Here is a 22,900-nt window from a genome sequence, read left to right as displayed (position 1 = left end):
AAGTTTTCCAGGAAGGAAATTAAGCCGGTAGTGGAATCTGTAGGGAACCTGTCGTTTCCGAGGCATAGTAGGTGGTGTGTAAATTTGTCCGCAGTAGTATTTCCCTTCAAGTGAACCCGTATATTAGTAGTCGGAGTAGCTTCTGAATATGTCTCCATAGATAACATTTTAACAGGCATTCAGCCTGTGAAGTCCTGGCCAATGGATCTGCTTGACACAGGAGAAAGAAAGCTGTTAATGTTGTATTAGGTGGTTGAGCCGCTCTTTCCTCTGCATTTTTGGCAGTGAAATAAATTTGTTTTCAAGATGGACGCTGAGATGAACTACAGTCGGATGTCTTTTATGGATGGGAAAATTTAGTAATCGCCACACGGATTTGTTACTACTTGTACACCTCCCCATCTGACAGAGTATAATCTCATCAGATGCACATTTTTGATTGTGTAGTTGAAAAACTGCCATATCCCTGCCCTCGGTAATGTATTTGATGTCACAGAATTGCAATATTCTACATTCATGCGCTCTTCAAATATTTTTCAAAGTAGTGAAGTGTAAGGTACAACCCATCAGATCTATTTCAATATCTGTGTACTGATTAACCCTTTTACATCTGATTGTTGCCGTATATTCTCCCTGTCCAGGTTTCCTTCTTCTGTAAGGAGGGTAACCATCATCTACTGTCTGTGTTTCTTCAAACAAGTTGTGAGGATACTTTTCAGTGCATTTTCCTTCCTTCGTGCATGGCGATCTTGGATTAAGTGGCCCACATAGCTTGTGGATCATATTTTTCTAAATCATTTCAAAATTACCGGGTCCTCTTCTGTGTTTGGAGGTTCATCCGAAATAACACCATCAATTTGATCAGGGTGTATCTTGTCCTTTAACCATATCGGTATGTGTGCATTCGGAAGACCTCTTTTTTTTGTCACTCAGTTGAATACATCCAACATCGAATTTCACCAAAAATATGACACTTTGTAATTACTTTCATGACCTTGATCAGTTTTTATTTAAACACCCTTACTGTTAAATCATGTCGATCAGAGGGACCCTGACCACTCAGAAGCTCTTCCCTTATCTCTGGCCAAGTTGGATTACACATAACTGTAATAAACAAATCTGGACGGCCATATATCTGAACATATGTCATGACGTCCCGAGCATATGTCTGGGACTTACTGTAAATGTAGCCAGTAAAATAACCTTACACCCAATATCCGCCATGTTGCCATAATTAGCAACAGCATCTCTTAAATGAATGGACATTAGACCAGTGGAAATCTGTGCTTTGGTCTGATGAGTCCAAATTTGAGATCTTTGGTTCCAACCACCGTTTCATTGTGCGATGCAGAAAAGGTGAACGGATGGACTCTACATGCCTGGTTTCCACCGTGAAGCATGGAGGAGGAGGTGTGATGGTGTGGGGGTGCTTAGCTGGTGACACTGTTGGGGATTTATTCAAAATTGAAGGCATACTGAACCAGCATGGCTACCACAGCATCTTGCAGCGGCATGCTTTTCCATCCGGTTTGCGTTTAGTTGGACCATCATTTATTTTTCAACAGGACAATGACCCCAAACTCACCTCCAGGCTGTGTAAGGGCTATTTGACCAAGAAGGAGAGTTATGGGGTGCTACGCCATATGACCTGGCCTCCACAGTCACCAGACCTGAACCCAATCGAGATGGTTTGGCGTGAGCTGGACCGCAGAGTGAAGACAAAAGGGCCAACAAGTGCTAAGTATCTCTGGGAACTCCTTCAAGATTGTTGGAAGACCATTTCCGGTGACTACCTCTTGAAACTCATCAAGAGAATGCCAAGAGTGTGCAAAGCAGTCATCAAAGCAAAAGGTGGCTACTTTGAAGAACCTAGAATATAAGACATATTTTCAGTTGTTTCACACTTTTTTGTTAAGTATATAATTCCACATGTGCTAATTCATAGTTTTGATGCATTCAGTGTGAATGTACAATTTTCATAGTCATGAAAAGACAGAAAAATCTTTAAATGAGAAGGTGTGTCCAAACTTTTGGTCGGTACTGTGTGTGTGTATGTGTGTGTGTGTATGTATATATATATATATATATATATATATAGTATATCACTCCTTTTAAGGATGGTGGGGCCTAATTAAAGATGTTGTTGTAGGACTTGTGATTTCGATCTACACCACTGTGTATAGGATAATAGAGTATAATAAAGTTGTTGTGGACGTGACTTAACATTGTGTAGTGAGTCTGTTTTGCCAATAGTGACGGATGTTTCTTGTTGCCAAAACTGATATTTTTATTCACGTTAAACCTTTGTTAACCAACTCTTATTAGTGCGATCATACAACATACAAGCCTCTGATTGCTCAGGTGATGCACTGTACTACTGTATTATCCCTGACTGTCAGTGTAATACTAACGGCCCCATACACGATAGATATTGGCCGAACGGTCATTTGGCAGATGGCTATCTCTCCCAACTCCCCCATACACACAAATATTCCAGCTTTCCTGTGGTCTATATGAGAGAGTCGCCACCAGACTCCTCTAGTGGAGGATTATCTACAGGAAGAACAAATGGATTAGCTTGTGAAATTCAGGCCCCCAAATACATTATATAGTCAACTAAATCCCCCGAAATCAGTGCCCGACCTAATAGACTTTCGTACATTACAGGCCCAGACACCATTATTAGGCATTTAAATATTGTAGTAACTAGGCAGCCCCATACTATCGAGTACTTAAGGAGAAAGGACATTAAGCCGAACTCTGTCAACCTTCTGAGATGCCATGTTTGCTTTTGACAGCAGTAAGTGGTTAAACTGCCAGGGTTTTTGTTGCAGCCGCGTCTGTGCCATCCCTGCAGTGTGCATCTATGTTCTGGTGCCCAAAAGAGTTAATTTAATTTAAAAATGTTTCATGTTTTTTTTTTTTTTTTACAAGAATTGTTGGTGCCAATTTTCTGTTGAAACATTTTAATATCTGCCTTTTTTCTGGTGTCTTTTCTTGTAATATAGGAAAACTGAAAGCCAGAAATAAACCCCATAAAACACTGTACAAGGAGACTTTACTATCAAATAATTTCTGTCCTCGGTATTTGTGCAAACAAATTAGCTTTTATAAATGCCTCAAACTTCTGTGTTTGAATCAGACCTGAGATGTCATGTGATAGAAGATTAAAGTCTGAGGAAGACGGGAAACATTTATATAGACGCCGGGGATGATGTAGTCAGTGACTGACTCTGACCAAATATGTTCCCGAGCCATAGTAGAAGATGAAGATGTCGTCCTCATCATGAAGTAGTTATTTCTCATGTTACGTGTAATGAATATCTCCTGCGGTATTGCTAATGCCGATTCCAGTGTCAATAAATGATTAGAGAATTCGCTTTATGGAAGATGAGTCTATGAGAAACGTCTTCAGCTGCAGACTCCAAGGAAGAAACTGCTTGTTGGCTGTGGCCTAAAATATATAGGTTTTATTACTAGATGTAAAGAAGAAAACTAAACACTGTAAAATAATAAATCCCCTCATATGTTTCCCTTATTGTCTCCAGTAATTGTATTATTACACAGGATTTTTATGATGTTCCATCAGCTCATATTCTCATTCAGATCTCTACAATATCAGATCCCTCAGTGAAGATCTTCTATATAAGAGAATTTTCCTGATTTACCCATCAAAGATGGATAATGACAGAGACAAGATGGCGGAGAGGATATTACACCTCACCCTAGAGATCCTCTTCCGGCTTACCGGAGAGGTGAGAGATTCTGATGACGTCACATTACATCATTCTTATCTATGGGAATAACAGATGGACAGAACTGGAGAGGTGAGGACTCTGGAAATGTCTGGAGTGAGATTTATTAATGTGTCTCTCCATAACCAGGATTACACAGTAGTGAAGAAGCGCTCTAGTGGGCGCTGTCAGGACCCTGTGTCTGAGGGATGGAGAAGACCCCTGAGCCCAATCACGGGGCCTCCACCTCACCCCCTGATACATGAGGACATCAATGACCAGAAGATCCTAGAACTCACCTACAAGATGATTGAGCTGCTGACTGGAGAGGTGACACTGCTGGGAATTCTGGGACATGATACATTAACTCTATGAAGGTATTGGGGGTGTGACAGTTTCATTGTCTGTGTCAGGTTCCTATAAGGTTTCAGGATGTCGCTGTCTATTTCTCCATGGAGGAGTGGGAATATTTAGAAGGACACAAAGATCTGTACAAGGACGTCATGATGGAGGTTCCCCAGCCCCTCACATCACCAGGTAATAGACAGGACTGAATACACACGGACTATAATTATCTGTATGTAAAGAATGAATTCAGTCCCTGTATGTGTTTCCTCCAGATCTATCCAGTAAGAAGACAACACCAGAGAGATGTTCCCGTCCTCTTCTTCCACAAGACTGTAAACAAGAAGATCCCAATGTTCCTCAGGATCATCAGGTAGATGGAGAGAAGGTGTCATGAGATCTCCCCTATGATGTGTAGACGGCTGTGAAGGTCTTGTGTTCAGTCTTGTTTTATCCACCAGTATTATATGTTTTATACTTGTGTAATGAGAACGGTGGAGATGGCAGGATTAGAGCTGATCATAAATGTGACTTCTTTGTCTGTGTCTTTTACAATATTTTTTCAGGGTGAAGATCTGACCCATATTAATACTACAGAGACATATGTGAGGGGTGATGAGTGGTGTAAAGAGGAGATTCCTACAGATAACCACCAAAGTAAGTAGCAACCACTAAATGCAGAGAAGTCACATAGTCTTCTCAGTCACTGTCTGTGTCTGCTTTATCGGTTCCTGAAGTCCGGCTGTATTAGAATCATGTGATCACCATTTTGCCTCTAGACCACAACATTCTCCTCCACCAAAAACTGTTCAAATGACTTTGGGCATTAAAAGCCATTTTCTCTAGAACTTACAACCTGGAGGATCCACCTACCCCCTGGGATTAGGAGACGCGGACCGTTACCTGCACAGATCTGTACACTGCAAAACCAAATGACAGCGTACGTAGAATGTGCTGACAAGTGAGAAAATCACTTGAAGAAAAATATTATGATGGACCTGTAAGAGAAAGCGGAGGGTAATGATGATGTTGGTTTCCTAGAACCCTGATATCTTATAGGATGAATCTACCTTCTCTCCCTTCTGTGCTGCTGAATGTGCTCATATGGTCCCTACAAGACCAGGTCCAGTCTTTCTGGCCAAATTTCACTTTTTGTGATTGGCAACATTAAATGTGCAGTGAGGCCAAGTGTGAATTTCTGTACAATAACAACAGAGTTTCCCTTTATCTTAAATTTTCAATTTCTTTTAAAATCAACTAACTTCAAACAGAAATTTGATAAATTATGCAATTTACATTACATCTGTGCCATGATATATCTCTAGTTGAGCGTGGCTGACGGTTGTAATATACACTGCTCAAAGAAATAAAGGGAACACTCAAATAACACATCATAGATCTGAATGAATGAAATCTTCTCATTGAATACTTTGTTCTGTACAAAGTTGAGTGTGCTGACAACAAAATCACACAAAAATCATCAATGGAAATCAAATTTATTAACCAATGGAGGCCTGGATTTGGAGTCACCCCCAAAATTAAAGTGGAAAAACACACTACAGGCTGATCCAACTTTGATGTAATGTCCTTAAAATAAGTCAAAATGAGGCTCAGTATTGTGTGTGGCCTCCACGTGCCTGTATGACCTCCCTACAACGCCTGGGCATGCTCCTGATGAGGCTGAGTATTGTGTTTGGCCTCCACGTGCCTGTATGACCTCCCTACAACGCCTGGGCATGCTCCTGATGAGGCTGAGTATTGTGTGGGGCCTCCACGTGCCTGTATGACCTCCCTACAATGCCTGGGCATGCTCCTGATGAGGTTGAGTATTGTGTGTGGCCTCCACGTGCCTGTATGACCTCCCTAAAATGCCTGGGCATGCTCCTGATGAGGCTGAGTATTGTGTGTGGCCTCCACGTGCCTGTATGACCTCCCTACAATGCCTGCGCATGCTCCTGATGAGGTTGCTGATGGTCTCCTATGGGATCTCCTCCCAGACCTGGACCAAAGCATCCGCCAACTCCTGGACAGTCTGTGGTGCAATGTGACGTTGATGGATGGAGCTAGACATGATGTCCCAGATGTGTTCAATCAGATTCAGGTCTGGGGAATGGGCGGCCAGTCCATAGCTTCAATGCCTTCATCTTGCAGGAATTACTGAAACACTCCAGCCACATGAGGTCTGGCATTGTCCTGCATTAGGAGGAACCCAGGGCCAACCGCACCAGCATATGGTCTCACAAGGTGTCTGAGGATCTCATCTCGGTACCTAATGGCAGTCAGGCTACCTGTGGCGAGCACACTCCAAAGAAATACCACCCCACACCATTACTGACCTACTGCCAAACCGGTCATGCTGAAGGATGTTGCAGGCATCAGATCGCTCTCCACGGCGTCTCCAGACTCTGTCACGTCTGTCACATGTGCTCAGTGTGAACCTGCTTTCATCTGTGAAGAGCACAGGGCGCCAGTGGCGACTTTGCCAATCCTGGTGTTCTGTGGCAAATGCCAAGTGTCCTGCACGGTGTTGAGCTGTGAGCACATTCCCCATCTGTGGACGTCGGGCCCTCATACCACCCTCGTGGAGTCGGTTTCTAACCGTTTGTGCAAACACATGACCATTTGTGGCCTGCTGGAGGTCATTTTGCATGGCTCTAGCAGTGCTCCTCCTGTTCCTACTTACACAAAGGCAGAGGTAGCGGTCCTGCTGCTGGGTTGTTGCCCTCCTATGGCCCCCTCCACTTCTCCTGGTGTACTGACCTGTCTCCTGGTAGTGCCTCCAGACTCTGGACACTGCACTCACAGACACAGCAAACCTTCTTGCCACAGCTCGCATTGATGTGCCATCCTGGATGAACTGAACTACCTAAGCAACTTCTGTAGGTTGTTGAGTTCATCTCATGCTACCACGAGTGTGAACCACTCCTTTATTGAGGGTGTCTTGATAATTGCCAATAATTTCCATCTATTGTCTATTCCATTTGCACAACAGCATGTGAAATTGATTGTCAATCAGTGTTGCCTCCTAAGTGGACAGTTTGATTTCACAGAAGTTTGATTCACTTGGAGTTATATTCTGTTGTTTAAGTGTTCCCTTTATTTTTGTTGAGCAGTGTACATTTATTCGCGCCTGCAGAAGATGTGTTGGCATGGCTCGAGTCCTGGTTTCATGGATTCACTCCTCTTCATAAGTTCTATTATGTTGTCGGTCCTAATGAATTCAGATTACTGCACAATCTCTCCTAAAATGGAGAGCACTAATTCTTTCTCTACTCTTCTGGTCAGGACTCATAGTAGCTCCAATGGTCCACCGTAAATGAGTGCACCTTCGGTTTAGTGTTGGAGTTCTCCCTTCATACATACGTTGTTGTTGGGGATGTAAATTTTTTTTTTTAGTTTATGTCTATTTTTTACAGGTTCATTCTGTGTAATAGTTTGATTGTGATGGGATCGGCCGGCCTCACTTATGTGAGACTGTAACTCCCTGGTAGTCTTTAAAAAAGGTCTCCATTGCCTCTTACAAATGCCTTAGATCTAAATTTAAGACACCTCAGCTCTTCACTATTATAAAAAGTTCTCCTTGAATGTCTAATATTTCTTCATGAAACTCATCTGATAGAAAATATTATCCCTTTCGATAGTTTAGATTGCCAAGAGCCACCGAGCCCCATACTCTAATTACCCCAGAGAGGTTTCACCACTAGTTACTCATCTTTTATTGATGAAGACTGTTCAGTTTGATCATTTTAGTAGATGTGTTATTGTCTACGCTCACAATTTTTGACTAGGCAAAAAATGGAAGCTGGCACGTTTAGGCAGGCTGCACTGCAGGAATGAAGAGGCTTGGGATTCCAAGACTGTTTTTATTAATACCAACTTGTTTCTGCGCCGGATCGGCGCCTTTCTTAAGATATAAAAACCAAATGCCACAATTTTTGACTACAGTAGTTAATGCCCAAAATACTCTGATTTAACCCCTTCCTGCAGCCAGTTTTGTGTTCCTAATTAGGCCTCAATTTTCACATCTGACGTGTGTCACTTTATGTGGTGATAACTTTGGAATTCTTCACAAAGGATAATAGGAAGAAAATGGACTTTCACAAATTATTTTAAAACTTCTCTTGAATTCGACAATACCCTATATACAATTGTACACTTCTGTCTGGGCACATGGCAGGTTAAGAAAGGAAGGATTTAGCTATTTGAATGCAGATCTTGCTGGAATAATTTACAGACACAATGTATTGGGGCACTTTTCGTGGTCATCTGGCAGCTCAAAACATGGCTCCTACGAACAGGCTTGGCACTATCCACCCAGTTTTCCAGATCTCAGGAATTTTCTTGTTTATCACCCTTTAAACATTAAAGGGTGATGAACAAGGACTTACACAGAGACCACTAAGCTTGGGCCACGGTGTTACCTGCTATTCTGCGGTGTGACTTGGCAAGAAGAATAGTCGGGTAGCCGAGTCAGAACCAGGAGGGCAGAGAAAATACAAAATCCGAAGACACGAGTAGTCAGTAAACGGGCCGGGATCACAACAGGAAACAAATACACAAGCCGAGAGCTGAGCACAAAGGACTGAACCAGAGGAGAACAAGGCTGTATCTGGCAGCTTCCAGCAATATGCTCTGAGCTTTATGTTAGATAGGGGGAAGGGGAAGTAGGAGAAGTGTGGATATATAGAAAATTTTAAAATTCATAACCTTTATTAATTAAATCTTTAAAATACAAAATATCTAATGCATCTATAGATGCATATAAGGTAACCATCTATTAGAGTATAAAGATGGTACCCACTAATAAGTCTGTCTAGATGCAGTGTAGGGCAAATTAGGGACACCTCTGTCCAGTCCCTCTAATATAGGACCGAGGTTATATGTAAATGATATCCCCATATATTGGAATAGCCTCAATGTCAGTGAAATAATTTGCCAAGATAACAATTAATTTTCCTATTCATTGGATTTGTATAACTGCTCCACCTGATATTAGCATTGAGACTATTCCAATATATGGGGATATCATTTACATATAACCTCGGTCCTATATTAGAGGGACTGGACAGAGGTGTCCCTAATTTGCCCTACATTTGCCCTTGAAAAAGCCGATCAGTATACACGCGTAACGCGCGTCGGGAAGCGGGCTTTCCCTTCTATCTATTGGATTACTGACCTAGGGTAAGCACTGTTTATCTGCTATCCTCCTCTACTGTGGTGGTTTTTTCTATATGCCCCAATGGGGGGTTCTATTTTCTCTATCGCTAACTGGACTTTTATGGCTGACATATTTACTAGTGATTTATTTAATCTGGATACTGCCTTAATCTATAGTCCATTCGTAGGGCTCTACTCTGTGGAGCCCTATTGCCATAGTTAGGGGTCTGGGGATTTATGTACTTTATGGATGCAAGCTATATCTATTGATACATGATTTTGTCGGTATGTATCCCTCTGCTATCCCCATCCCTCCCCTAGTACTGTCAGTATTCGCTGCTACCGTTCCTAGCCCCCTTGCACATGTCTTTTTATTATATGTTTTGTGTTGTCTCATATTCTGTGTCAATAAAATTTATACCTTTTTATCTTTGACAAAAAGCTCCGTTTTTTCTCTTGGTGGTATAGGATACATTTCTGTCTATATCTCCAGACAATATTTTGGGGTATGATTTATAAATAAATATATTGCCCTATTTATGACTGTTGGACCATTGAGATTATATTATGGCTACATCTAAGATAATGCATCAGCTGCGTACGAGGTTTACAAGACAAAAAGATGATGTTAAAGCTTTATTCAATGAAGAACCTTATAGTAAAGGAGAATCTTCTACAGCACATATTGAGATTGATGATGTCTTGAGGAGATTTAGAGACATGCAAATTAAACATGTGCAAGCTACCTGGACTAAATTAAGCCTTGAACAATATTTAGAACAGGGTTTAATTTCCAGGGGCTTACGTGTTCCTATTTTTCCTTCGTATGATCTGACTAAACCAGACTTGAAAGAAAGATGGGAGGCCTGTCTAACGGAATGTTTGCGTAATTTAATGAAAATTCTCATCGAAGATGAAATACATATCATAGAAAAATTGGAGAGGGAACTTGAGGAGATTACTCCTATAATGGATAAAATGGAAGGAAAATCAGATTTTGAGGAGGGCTTTAAACAGACCATGGTATATGTTGATAAAGTAGAGGCCAAGATCAAGACACGGAAAAGAAGAAAGTATCTGAGGGATAAATCTGACTTTAATAAGGGACAGGTTTATATCTGGGGTAGAAAACAATCACAGAGATTAGTAAAATCTGGGACTAGGAAAGCAGACGATTTTAGGAGAGATTTTTCGGGGAGAGATTTTTCGGGGACAGATGTAGAAAGTAGCAATGTTTCAGACTCTGATACAGAAAAAGCTCCTGATAGGAGTGGTAGAACTGAACCGATAGGCAACTATAATTCCGATATGCCTTTTTTACGCGATCGGGGACGGTGGGGCTTCAGAGGTTCAACAAAAAACAGGAGCAGGAGAAAACAATAGAGCGAAATAATGGTAATTGCCTGAGGATTTTCAATCTTTCTGAGCATGTGATCACAGATGCACAGATGGATATCCTCAAAAAAGGACTCAATTTCTGTCTGCCAACACGTCTCAATAAATTTAATATTATTAAAGATCTACATCTCTTTGGACGAAAATTAATTTATAAAAAGATCGTTGCACAAAAATACCATGATATTACTGAAACACAAGAAGATACAGATCCTTCTGACTTATCCAGTCAAGAGTGACGAGCATTAGAAATCTTAGAGGAGTTGGATACTGATAATCCTCAAGAAGCAATTGGTTTGACATGCAATCGGGAAGGATGTAAATGGGAGAAAAAGATCATGAAACCGAAATCCACTAATATGCCCTCTCTGCAAACATGCCCTACCGTACAGGTTTTTGTAGATCTAGTTTCTCGAGACATACTGGCCTTACCTGAAAGAACGGTTAGCTCCCCAATTGATTTGGAATACAGAAAGAGCATTGATGAATTGAAAAGTTGGGATGATGTTGTCTTTAAATCCAGCGACAAAGGTGGTAACATTGTTATCTGGCCAAAGGACAAATATATCCTGGAAGCCAAAAAACAACTGATGAATAAACAATGTTACAGACCTCTTTGGAGTGATCCCACAGAGCAATTCTTGGATGAGTATAGACATATCATACAACAGGGTTGGGATAGTGGAGCAATTTTGAAACACGAGAAGGATTTTCTTTTAGTTAAGAATCCTAGAGTGGCAACATTCTATATGCTCCCTAAGGTTCACAAGAACCTTGAAAACCCCCCAGGTATAGGAAATCTGACAGAAAAAGCAAATCAATGGCTTGATCAAGAATTAAGGGGATATGTATATGATCTTCCCTCCTATACCAGAGACACTATGCAGATCTTACAGGAACTAGAGGGCTACCAAATGGAGGAACATGAAATATTTGTTACCTGTGATGTAGAGAGTCTCTATACGAGCATAGATCAGGAGATGGGTTGTAAAGCGGTGGACTTTTTTCTTAAAAAGGACCAAGAATATAATCCTATACGGAAAAAATTTGTTCTTCATCTTTTGAAATTTATTTTGAAGCGTAATTTCTTTCTCTTTGATGGCCGTATCTACCTCCAAACGCGGGGTACCGCGATGGGTGCGGCCGTAGCACCAACATTTGCTAATCTATACTTAGGATGGTGGGAGGAGGAAATAGTCTTTGCTGAAAATATGTCAACATACGTGGATTGCATTGTAACCTGGAAACGTTACATTGATGACGTGTTGATATTGTGGAGGGGTACAGAAGACAAACTACATGAATTTATAAATATATTGAATAATAACTCCCTCAACCTAAAACTTACACTGGCTTTCCATAGGCAAATGATCCCCTTCCTGGATATAATGATACAAAGAGACGAAAATAACTCGGTACAAACTGAGCTGCACAGGAAAGAGACTTCCACCAATAGCATCCTAGATGCCAAAAGTGCTCACTCAACCAGTACTATTAGAGGAATTCCAAAAGGAGAATTTTTACGTTTACGACGGAATTGTTCGACTTTTGAGCTTTTTAAAGAACGGGCTCGAGAACTTAAACTCAGACTCTTGGAGAGAAGTTACTCAGGGAGAATGATTAAAAAGACATATAGCTATGCCCTAAGGGTTGAGAGAAGAGAGCTTTTGGTCCCTAAGAAGAAGAATAGAGATGACAACAATGTCGTGAGATTCATAACAGAATTTCACGAGGAATGGCAAACGATGCTGGATATTCTGAACAAACATTGGGATATTATTCGATCAGATGTGGACCTTAGGAATTGTGTAACATCACGAGCTTCCTCTGGATATAGAAAAAATACTCCAGTTTCAAGCTTTTTAGTATCTAGTCACTTTAGGAAGGACAATGTGTCTACAAGAACAAGAGATCCCGTTTTTTTCCCATGCAAAATGTGCAAGGCATGTTGGATTTTAGTTCCTAGAAAATCGTTTATGGACGCCTTTGGGAAAAAATGTATAATCCACCAACATATTAATTGTACCACTAGTGGGGTAGTTTACTGCCTTGAATGCACATGTGAGCTTAAATATGTTAGGAAAACAATAAGGGATCTGAGAACCCGTATAAGGGAACACATTCAAAGTATTGTTAACTATGATAGGGATGAGAGAAGGAGTCAGGAGCAGGGAAAAATATTTACCCCAACACCGATTGCTAGACATTTTAAGATTAAACATCAATCACAATGGAAGGACTTGAAGGGTTGGGCAATCTGTCAAATAAAATTGGATAACAGAGGAGGAGATCTGGATTCCATGCTTCTGAAGAGAGAGAGAGCGAATGGATTTTTAGATGTAACTCTGTGAATCCACATGGACTGAATGAGAGCTTCAATTTCGGATGTTTTTTGTAATTGCCATTCCCTATCCTGTGGGCATATGAGACGGATATACCATGGCCCCTGTACGTATTAATATGATTGGGAATATATGATAATGGGGCTATTTGTGGCTAAAAATTAAAATCCAAATAATAATAAAAACATTTCGTGATGAGATTTAAGTGAAGAATAATTTCCCCTTTTTTCCCTCTCCTTCTCTCTTTTCTTTTCTCCTCTATCCCTTCCTTTATATCAATTCTCTCTCCCTTTATCTCTCTGAAAACCTATTTAGAGGTATTAATTCAAATATATCTGAACACTGAAAGATCAATCCGTTGTAAAATATGAGTATAGGTATATGAAAATGTTTTTCTTGAGTCACCTTTGCTTCCATTCTCATGTTATATTTATAAACCATGATGTGGGCTATGCAAATGGATAATCTGTTTGTTTTAATATTGCTCAAGTAGTATGATTCACACATATAAGAGCTATTTGTAATTTAGAGAAAAGAAATCTTTTTCTTTTGATTAACATAATCTGGTTGGTCGATCCTCCTGTCAATCAAGTTAGAGGGTATAAAAATCTGGAGTTGGAGGCCGACTCCACCCTTAGAAAAAGCCAGTATACCGGCGAAACGCGCGTCAGGGATTATATCTGAGCTATTTGACAGTGTAGGGGGGAATGAGATTAAGCCCTAGGAATATGCACACAATTGCGGTACTCTGACAAGGGAGAACCGCATCAGTACTCCAAGCTGCAGCGGACAACATAAAGTCCAGGTCTGCAGCGATCAGCTGTTGTAGCCGGCACGCGACGCACGTGTGCAGTGAGAGAGCAAGGAGACAGTGTATCGCTCCTCACTGCAGCGATCAGCTGTTTGAAGCCGGGACGCTGAGCACATGTGCGGGGAGTGAGACAGGGGACAATAGACTGCCCCTCACCCCAGTGATTAGCTGTTCAGCCAGGCACGCTGAACATTAGTGTGATCATTAGTACCTGACATGTGAGGAGTTGTTCGGCACAGCGGGCTGCTCCTCAGTGTCATAAGATTTATGATCGCTTGGCAGTGAGGTTTTCCTCCTGCCAAAGATTTCAAGTGGTGCCGGCTCAGTTATTACAAGCACTAATACACACACAGTGCACTTTATTATGGACTACTGCGGTATTGGGCAGAGTTAGTGATTATAGCTGACATCTATCACTACCATTATATTACAAACCGCTAGACTAATGTCATCTCATTTTTATGGGATAATCAGGGGCTGTACAGTTGTGTCCCAAGGCAGATTTATACATGACAGTGAAATAATTTGCCAAGATAACAATTCATTTTCCTATTCATTGGATTTGTATAACTGCTCCACCTGATATTAGCATTGAGGCTATTCCAATATATGGGGATATCATTTACATATAACCTCGGTCCTATATTAGAGGGACTGGACAAATGTGTCCCTAATTTGCCCTACACTGCATCTAGCCAGACTTATTAGTGGGTACCATCTTTATACTCTAATAGATGGTTACCTTATATTCATCTATAGATGCATTAGATATTTTGTATTTTAAAGATTTAATTAATAAAGGTTATGAATTTTAAATTTTTCTATATATCCACACTTCTCCTACTTCCCCTTCCCCCTATCTAACATGATTATTTTTGGTGGTTTACACCTGTGGATATAGATCTGATGAGAATAGACCATCTCCTTGGCTAAAGCAGGAAGCTGATTACTCAAGCTAGCGCACACACCCATATTGCCAGACTGGATGGTGCTATAGGTCCCAGGCACCCTAATCTTAGTGGCTGAGCCACCTAGAGCTTCTTGCTCCGACACCTCCATTACTAGCACCACCTGCAGAATGAATAAGACATTGCCTGGTTACAGAAGCAGATGTCTCAGGAGCAGGACACAAAGGAGATGGGACACCCCTTTTGAAGAAGCCCTAATTTGACAAAATGGCAGAAAACCAGAGCATTAGAAATCCCCTAGGAGTACTGACTATTCTGACTCCACATGCACTTTCTAGAAACTAGCACGTAGTGGATGTTGGAGAGTGAAAATTGCAAAATAGTATTTTATTACCCAACACATAGTGTCCAGATTGTGCTCCAGGAGACACACACCGTAAATTAAGTGGGTTCTTCTCACTATAGTAATGTCAAATACATGGATGCTAAATGTGCTTTGGGCACACAGCAAGGCTCAGAAGTGAGGGGGAGATTTGACTTTGGGAGAGCAGATATTGCTGGATTGGTTTATGGAAGCCATGTTGCTTTTTAAGAGCCTTTGAGTCACTAATAATGTGGAAACCTCTGTTTTTCCATTGACAGATGATGGACCTGAGTGGGGACTTGTTTTTTTGAGAGATCAGTAGAAGTTGTTATTGCTATAATTTTCACCTATATAACATTGTTTGGTGGCTTTTTATTCCATATTTGGGAAGCAGAATGAACAAACAGTTGAACACCACGCTCCACTGATTCATCCTATGAGGTTTTCTTTTAGACTGTGAACTGTCATTGTCTTAGTGAATAATTCTATATTTTTACATAACTTGCCATTTTTGCAGACAATTTAAGTAGAAATGTTTAACAATATAAAAATTAAGGATATTTTATTCAAAAATTATTGGTTTTATTCTTGGCAGATGACTGTACCAGGAGATCAGAGGGACAGCTGACATCTTCAATTTTTAAATCAAATGAACTCGGTATCCCACAAGCTACAACTAAAGTGAATGCCATTACTCCAGATATACCATCATCCCTTCACAGCAAAGATCTGTCATCTGATGCTTTGAAACCGGTCTCAACTTCTTATTCATTACCGACTGCTAAGGAAAATGAAAGTAAAAAAATAAGAATTAAAAAACAAATTGCTCCTAAAGCAAAGAAGCCATTTTCACATTCAGAATATGGAAATAATTTTCACTCTGAAAAGCCTTTTCTTAAACATCAAAAAATTCACACAGTAGAGAAAAGATTTTCTTGTTCCAAGTGTGGGAAATATTTTAACCAGAAATCACATCTTGCTAGACACCAGAGAAGTCACACAGGTGAGAAGCCATACTCCTGTTCAGAATGTGAGAAATGTTTTACACAGAAATCAAATTTGGTTAAGCACCAGAGAACTCACACAGGGGAGAAGCCTTTTTGCTGTTCTGAATGTCAGAAATGTTTTATCCAGAAATCTGATTTGGTTAAGCACCAGAGAACCCACACAGGGGAGAAGCATTTTTCTTGTTCAGAATGTGGGAAATATTTTAAACAGAAATGGAATCTTGTTATACACCAGAGAAGTCACACAGGGGAGAAGCCTTTTTCCTGTTCAGAATGTGGGAAATATTTTATCCAGAAATGGAATCTTGTTATACACCAGAGAAGTCACACAGGGGAGAAGCCTTTTTCCTGTTCAGAATGTGGGAAATGTTTTGGGAATAAATCATATCTTCTTAGTCACCAAAGAGCTCACACAGGAGAGAAGCCTTTTTCATGTTCAAAATGTGGGAAATGTTTTGGGAATAAATCAATCCTTCTTAGTCACCAAAGAGCTCACACAGGGGAGAAGCCTTTTTCATGTTCAGAATGTGGGAAATATTTTAATCGGAAATCATGTCTTGATAGCCACCAGAGAATCCACACAGGGGAGAAGCCTTTTTCATGTTCAGAATGTGGGAAATGTTTTAACCATAAATCAGATTTGATTAAGCACCAGAGAACCCACACAGGGGAGAAGCCTTTTTCATGTTCAGAATGTGGGAAATCTTTTAACCAGAAATCGAATCTTGATAGCCACCAGAGAATCCACACAGGGGAGAAGCCTTTTTCATGTTCAGAATGTGGGAAATGTTTTAACCATAAATCAGGTTTAGTTATGCACCAGAGAACCCACACAGGGGAGACACCTTTTTTATGCTCAGAATGTGGGAAATATTTTGTGAAGAAATCATCTCTTCTTAATCACCAAAGAGTTCACACAGGGGAGAAGCCTTTTTCATGTTTTTAATGTGGGAAATGTTTTACACAGAAATCAACTATTAGTAAACATCAGAGAAGGCACACAAGGGAGAAGCCTTTTTCATGTTCAGAATGTTGGAAATGTTTTAATCGAAAATTGTATTTTCTTAAAGGGGTTGTCCACTATTAAGGGCAATCCCTTGTCATTCCTCATATTTGGCCGCATTAAAATAAAAACACTCATACTCACCATTCCAGCAGTGTCGGCAATCGCATTCCCAGGGCTCATGTGAGGTTGTTACATCACATGAGTACTGTGCCCAATCAGCGACTGCTTCACTATCGCTGCCATCGGATGCATTAAACATCAACAGCAAGCCAGGGCTGCGGCTGCTCTCTGACTTCATCTTGATGTTCAATTTGTCCGAAGATGGGGACAGTCACGCCAACACTAATTGGCCGAAGAGCTCACGTGACTTAACAACCTCACATTAGTCCCGGGATCGCAAGTGCCGACACCGCTTGAACGACGCCACCATGGGACGTTTATATCAATGCTTTTATTTTAACAGGACCAAGCATGAGGATTGAGAAGGGGTTGTCCATGTAGTGGAAAACCCTTTAAAAGTAAAAAATCCCACACAGAGAGAAGCCATTGTTATACCTAGAGTGTGAAAAATGAATTACTGAAAAATATTATTTTGTTGACCATCAAAAATAACTCAGACTTAGAGAACTATATGTGTTATTGACACATTGTACAAAGAGATATAACAAACAGGTGTATTATTAAATGAGAAAGGGAAATCACTTTAGAACTTATCATATTTCTTGGACTATAAGACATATTTTTAGCATGAACATATCTTGTTAATAAGTGTGTCTTATAAACTGGAGGCAGCATCCTGTGACAGAGAAGAATGCTGAGACAGTGTCCTTCATGGTCACTGAGAGAACTGCTCTCTTTCCTCCAGCTCCACACGTATCTAACTGATTGGTGCAGAGCAGGAGGGGAAGGTACCAGGACCTGCACAGAGGCTGCACGTCCTGAGTGAGCAGCTGAAAAACCTTCCACCTGACTAGCTCAAGGACCTTTCCCATCATGTAATCATTCACATGACCTGGAAGGAACTGCAAAAAGGGGAAATGTGTACAGTGTTTGTGTATGCAAATTTGCATATGATAATAATAATCTTTATTCTTGTATAGTGCTAACATATTCCGCAGCACTTTACAGACATTATCATATGTAGCAGAGCTGTGTATTTATGTAAATGTGCATATGTAGCAGAGCTGTGTGTATGTAAATGTGCATATGTAGTAGAGCTCTATGTATGTAAATATGTCTCACAAATAAAAATCTCCATTAAAATGTATATAATTCATTTATACCTTATTAAAAAGGAACTATTACATATGTTCCCAATCAAATTTTACAAATTAGCATTATAGAAATGAAAAAAATGTATTTAATTCCTAGGCCATATAAATTAAATCAGGGGTTAAAGGCAGGTGGTAGGGGAGGTGGGGATGGAGCCTCAATCCTTTCCCTATTAATTATCCCTCATTATTTACCCTTCCTTGCCGCTGAGGTTTACACCCTAAAAGAGCGTAATTTCTGTTTCATCCTAATTATCCCTAGATGATCCTAGGTACTACAACCACTCACAGGATGAAAAAATTAAACCAAACGTAGTTTTGGCAAATAGTTATCAGCCAAGGTATCCATAAGTAAAGTCACAATGCGTGAACCAACAATATGGCTTATACTACATTAAGAGGTTCCTTCAATATCTGCAGAGGTATACCATATTTTTCGAACTATAAGATGGCACTTATTTCCTCCAAAATTTTGGAGGAAAGTGGGAGGTGCGTCTTATAGTCCGAACATATGTTCTGTGACTGCTGGGGGGTCTGGGGGTGAGCGGCAGTGGGGGAAGAGCGGGGCACAGGAGGTAGCAGCCGCCCACCCTACGCTGTGCCTGCTGCTAAAGAAAATGAATATTCCCTGCTCCCCATGCCAGGACTGTGTGTGCGTGGGGAGCAGTACCATTCAGTCTCTTCAATAGCACAGCTCCTGCTGCAGCCGGCGGACTGTGTGCCCACTATTAAAGCTCATGAATATTCACTACAACCCACTCCCATGGGTTGTAGGGAATATTCATGGTCTTAAATAGCGTGCACACTGACCACCGAGCGCAGCAGGGGCCACGCTATTGAAGAGACTGAGTGGTTACTGCTCCCCACGCACACAGTCTCGGCGTGGGGAGCAGTGAATATTCTGGCACAGCACTTCATTGTGTGAGGGCGCATGGCAGGGACGCCATGCACACCCTGCCATGCACAGTGAGAGTGTCGGCGGCAGAGCGGGACGCAGCGCTGGAGGAGAGAGGAGGGGAGTATGATTCTTTGTTTTGTGGGCAAAAAAGGGGTGCCAAGCATACCAAGATCAAGGGGTGCCATGCATACCAGGATGGGGGAATCAAGGGGTGCCATGCATATCAGGAGGGGGGATCAAGGGGTGCCATACATGTCAGGATGGAGGATCAAGGGGTGCCATGCATACCAGGATGGGGGATCAAGGGGTGCCATGCATGCCAGGATGGGGGATCAAGGGGTGCCATGCATACCAGGATGGGGATGAGGGCCATGTATACTAGGATGGGAATGAGGGCCATGTATACCAGGATGAGGATGAGGACCATGTATACCAGGATGAGGATGAGGGCCACGTATACCAGGAAGGAGGATATTAACGGAATTGGAGAACATTATCCCAATACCAATGTCAGCAGCAGACCCCCTCCACCATAACAGTGCATCATGACCACATTTTCTGCTTAATTTTTTTTCTATTTTCCTCCTCTAAAACCTAGGTGCGTCTTATGGTCCGGTGCGTCTTATAGTCCAAAAATACATTAATTCAAATATTCATGAGACTAAATAATAAAGAGTCCATGCCTCTTATAAGGTGCCAATAGTGCTACAGTGTTGTCACAGACAAATAAAATGACCATGCATGAATACCTCTACATGTTGTAAATAGTGAGTCCATTCAAACTGTAGTAGATCCTAGCTTGTCACAGAACTATATACAGTGGTGGCCAAAAGTATTGGCACCCCTGCAATTCTGTCAGATAATACTCAGTTTCTTCCTGAAAATGATTGCAATCACAAATTCTTTGGTATTATTATCTTCATTTAATTGCTTGCAAGGAAAAAACGCAAAAGAGAATGAAGCAAAAATCAAATCATTGATCATTTTACACAAAACTCCAAAAATGGGCCAGACAAAAGTATTGGCACCCTCAGCCTAATACTTGGTTGCACAACCTTTAGCCAAAATAACTGCGAACAACCGCTTCCGGTAACCATCAATGAGTTTCTTACAATGCTCTGCAGGAATTGTAGACCCTTCTTCTTTGGCAAACTGCTCCAGGTCCCTGATATTTGAAGGGTGCCTTCTCCAAACGGCCATTTTGAGATCTCTCCACAGGTGTTCTATGGGATTCAGGTCTGGACTCATTGCTGGCCACCTTAGAAGTCTCCAGTGCTTTCTCTCAAACCATTTTATAGTGCTTTTGAAAGTGTGTTTTGGGTCATTGTCCTGCTGGAAGACCCATGACCTCTGAGGGAGACCAAGCTTTCTCACACTGGGCCCTACATTATGCTGCAAAATTTGTTGGTAGTCTTCAGACTTCATAATGCCATGCACACGGTCAAGCAGTCCAGTGCCAGAGGCACTGTAGGGACCGTGTTCTTTTCTTTGAATGCCTCTTTTTTTTCCCTGTACACTCTATGTTGATGCTTTTTCCCAAAAAGCTCTACTTTTGTCTCATCTGACCAGAGAACATTCTTCCAAAATGTTTTAGGCTTTCTCAGGTAAGTTTTGGCAAACTCCAGCCTGGCTTTTTTATGTCTCGGGGTAAGAAGTGGGGTCTTCCTGGGTATCCAACCATATAGTTCCTTTTCATTCAGACGCCAACGGATAGTACGGGTTGACACTGTTGTACCCTCGGACTGCAGGGCAGCTTGAACTTGTTTGGATGTTAGTCGAGGTTCTTTATCCACCACCCGCACAATCTTGCGTTGAAATCTCTCGTCAATTTTTCATTTCCATCCACATCTAGGGAGGTTAGCCACAGTGCCATGGGCTTTACACTTCTTGATGACACTGCGCACGGAAGACACAGGAACATTCAGGTCTTTGGAGATGGACTTGTAGCCTTGAGATTGCTCATGCTTCCTCACAATTTGGTTTCTCAAGTCCTCAGACAGTTCTTTGGTCTTCTTTCTTTTCTCCATGCTCAATGTGGTACACACAAGGACACGGGACAGAGGTTGAGTCAACTTTAACCACTTCGCACCAGAGCCTGTTTTTGCCTTCGTGACCGGGCCAATTTTTTCAATTCTGACCACTGTCACTTTATGAGGTAATTACTCTGGAACGCTTCAACGGATTCCCCTGATTCTGAGATTGTTTTTTCGTGACATATTGTACTTCATGATAGTGGTAAAATTTCTTCTATATCACTTGCGTTTATTTGTGAAAAAATTGGAAATTTGGCGAAAATTTTGAAATTTTCAAACTTTGAATTTTCATGCCCTTAAATCAGAGCGATATATCACACAAAATAGTTAATAAATAACATTTCCCACATGTCTACTTCACATCAGCACAATTTTGGAACCAAAATTTTTTTTTGTTAGGGAGCTATAAGGGTTAAAAGTTGACCAGCAATTTCTAATTTTTACAACAAAATTTGCAAAAACATTTTTTTAGGGACCACATCTTATTTGAAGTGACTTTGAGGGGCCTTTGACAGAAAATACCCAAAAGTGATACCATTCTAAAAACTGCACCCTTCAAGGTGCTCAAAACCACATTCAAGAAGTTTATTAACCCTTCAGGTGCTTCACAGGAATTTTTGGAATGTGGAAGAAAACAATGAACATTTAACTTTTTTTCACAAAACTGCTACTTTAACCTCAAATTTTTAATTTTCACAAGGGTAGCCAGAAAAAATGGACCCCAAAATGTGTTGTGCAATTTCTCCTGAGCACGCTGATACCCCATATGTGGTGCAAAGTCACTGTTTGGGCGCACGGATTGGCTCGGAAGGTAAGGAGCGCCATTTGACTTTTGGAATGGAAATTTCACTTGAATCGATAGCGGATGCCATGTTGCATTTGGAGAGCCCCTGAGGTGCCTAAACAGAGGAAACTCCCAACAAGTGACCCCATTTTGGAAACTAGACCCCTCAAGGAACTTATCTAGATGTGTGGTGAGCACATTGAACCCCCAGGGGCTTCACAGAATTTTATAATGTTGAAGTGTGAAAATAAAAAAACACATTTTTAACACAAAACTGCTACTTTAGCCTCAAATTTTTAACTTTTACAAGGGCAGCCAGAAAAAATGGACCCCAAAATGTGTTGTGCAATTTCTCCTGAGCACGCTGATACCCCATATGTGGTGCAAAGCCACTGTTTGGGAGAACGGCATGGCTCGGAAGGTAAGGAGCGCCATTTGACTTTTAGAATGGAAATTTGGCTGGGATCGATAGCGGATGCCATGTTGCATTTGGAGAGCCCCTGGGGTGCCTAAACAGAGGAAACCCCCAACAAGTGACCGAATTTTACAATCTACTCCTCTGTATAAATTAATCTAGTGGTGGGAAAATAAGTAGATAGGTAAATGGTCTCTAAACCCATAGATGAATTCCCAGAGAGGTGTCATTTCCAAAATGGGGTCACTTCAGGGGGGATTCTGCTGTTTTGGCACTTTTCAGAGGCGCTAAGTACCAGAATTAAAGAATCCCCCCTGAAGTGACCCCATTTTGGAAATGACACCCCTCTGGGAATTCATCTATGGGTTTAGTGACCATTTTAACTCAATGGATGATTTCCAGAAACAAGCACGCAATGGAAGGTTTAGAT

The 22,900-nt window shown here is 41.2% G+C and overlaps 1 protein-coding gene across 1 annotated transcript in view; it reads left to right on the top strand.

Moving 5' to 3' along the window:
• Window positions 1-22,900, top strand: part of LOC141220375 (uncharacterized) — a 104,045-nt gene that overhangs the window by 19,528 nt on the left and 61,617 nt on the right. Inside the window, exons 2-8 of the mRNA XM_073666308.1 lie at window positions 1,566-1,851; window positions 3,607-3,755; window positions 3,885-4,064; window positions 4,148-4,271; window positions 4,355-4,452; window positions 4,646-4,736; window positions 15,652-15,809. Of these exons, the coding sequence (XP_073522409.1) occupies window positions 1,566-1,851; window positions 3,607-3,755; window positions 3,885-4,064; window positions 4,148-4,271; window positions 4,355-4,452; window positions 4,646-4,736; window positions 15,652-15,809 (1,086 nt within the window). The remainder of the gene's footprint in view (window positions 1-1,565; window positions 1,852-3,606; window positions 3,756-3,884; window positions 4,065-4,147; window positions 4,272-4,354; window positions 4,453-4,645; window positions 4,737-15,651; window positions 15,810-22,900) is intronic.

The sequence above is a fragment of the Phyllobates terribilis genome, unplaced genomic scaffold (assembly GCF_046119375.1).
Source record: "Phyllobates terribilis strain yellow unplaced genomic scaffold, ASM4611937v1 Scaffold_285__1_contigs__length_2463970, whole genome shotgun sequence".
Lineage (NCBI taxonomy): Eukaryota > Metazoa > Chordata > Amphibia > Anura > Dendrobatidae > Phyllobates > Phyllobates terribilis.
The sequence above is the reverse complement of the archived record's forward strand: the minus strand, read 5'-3'. Positions and strand labels throughout refer to the sequence as shown.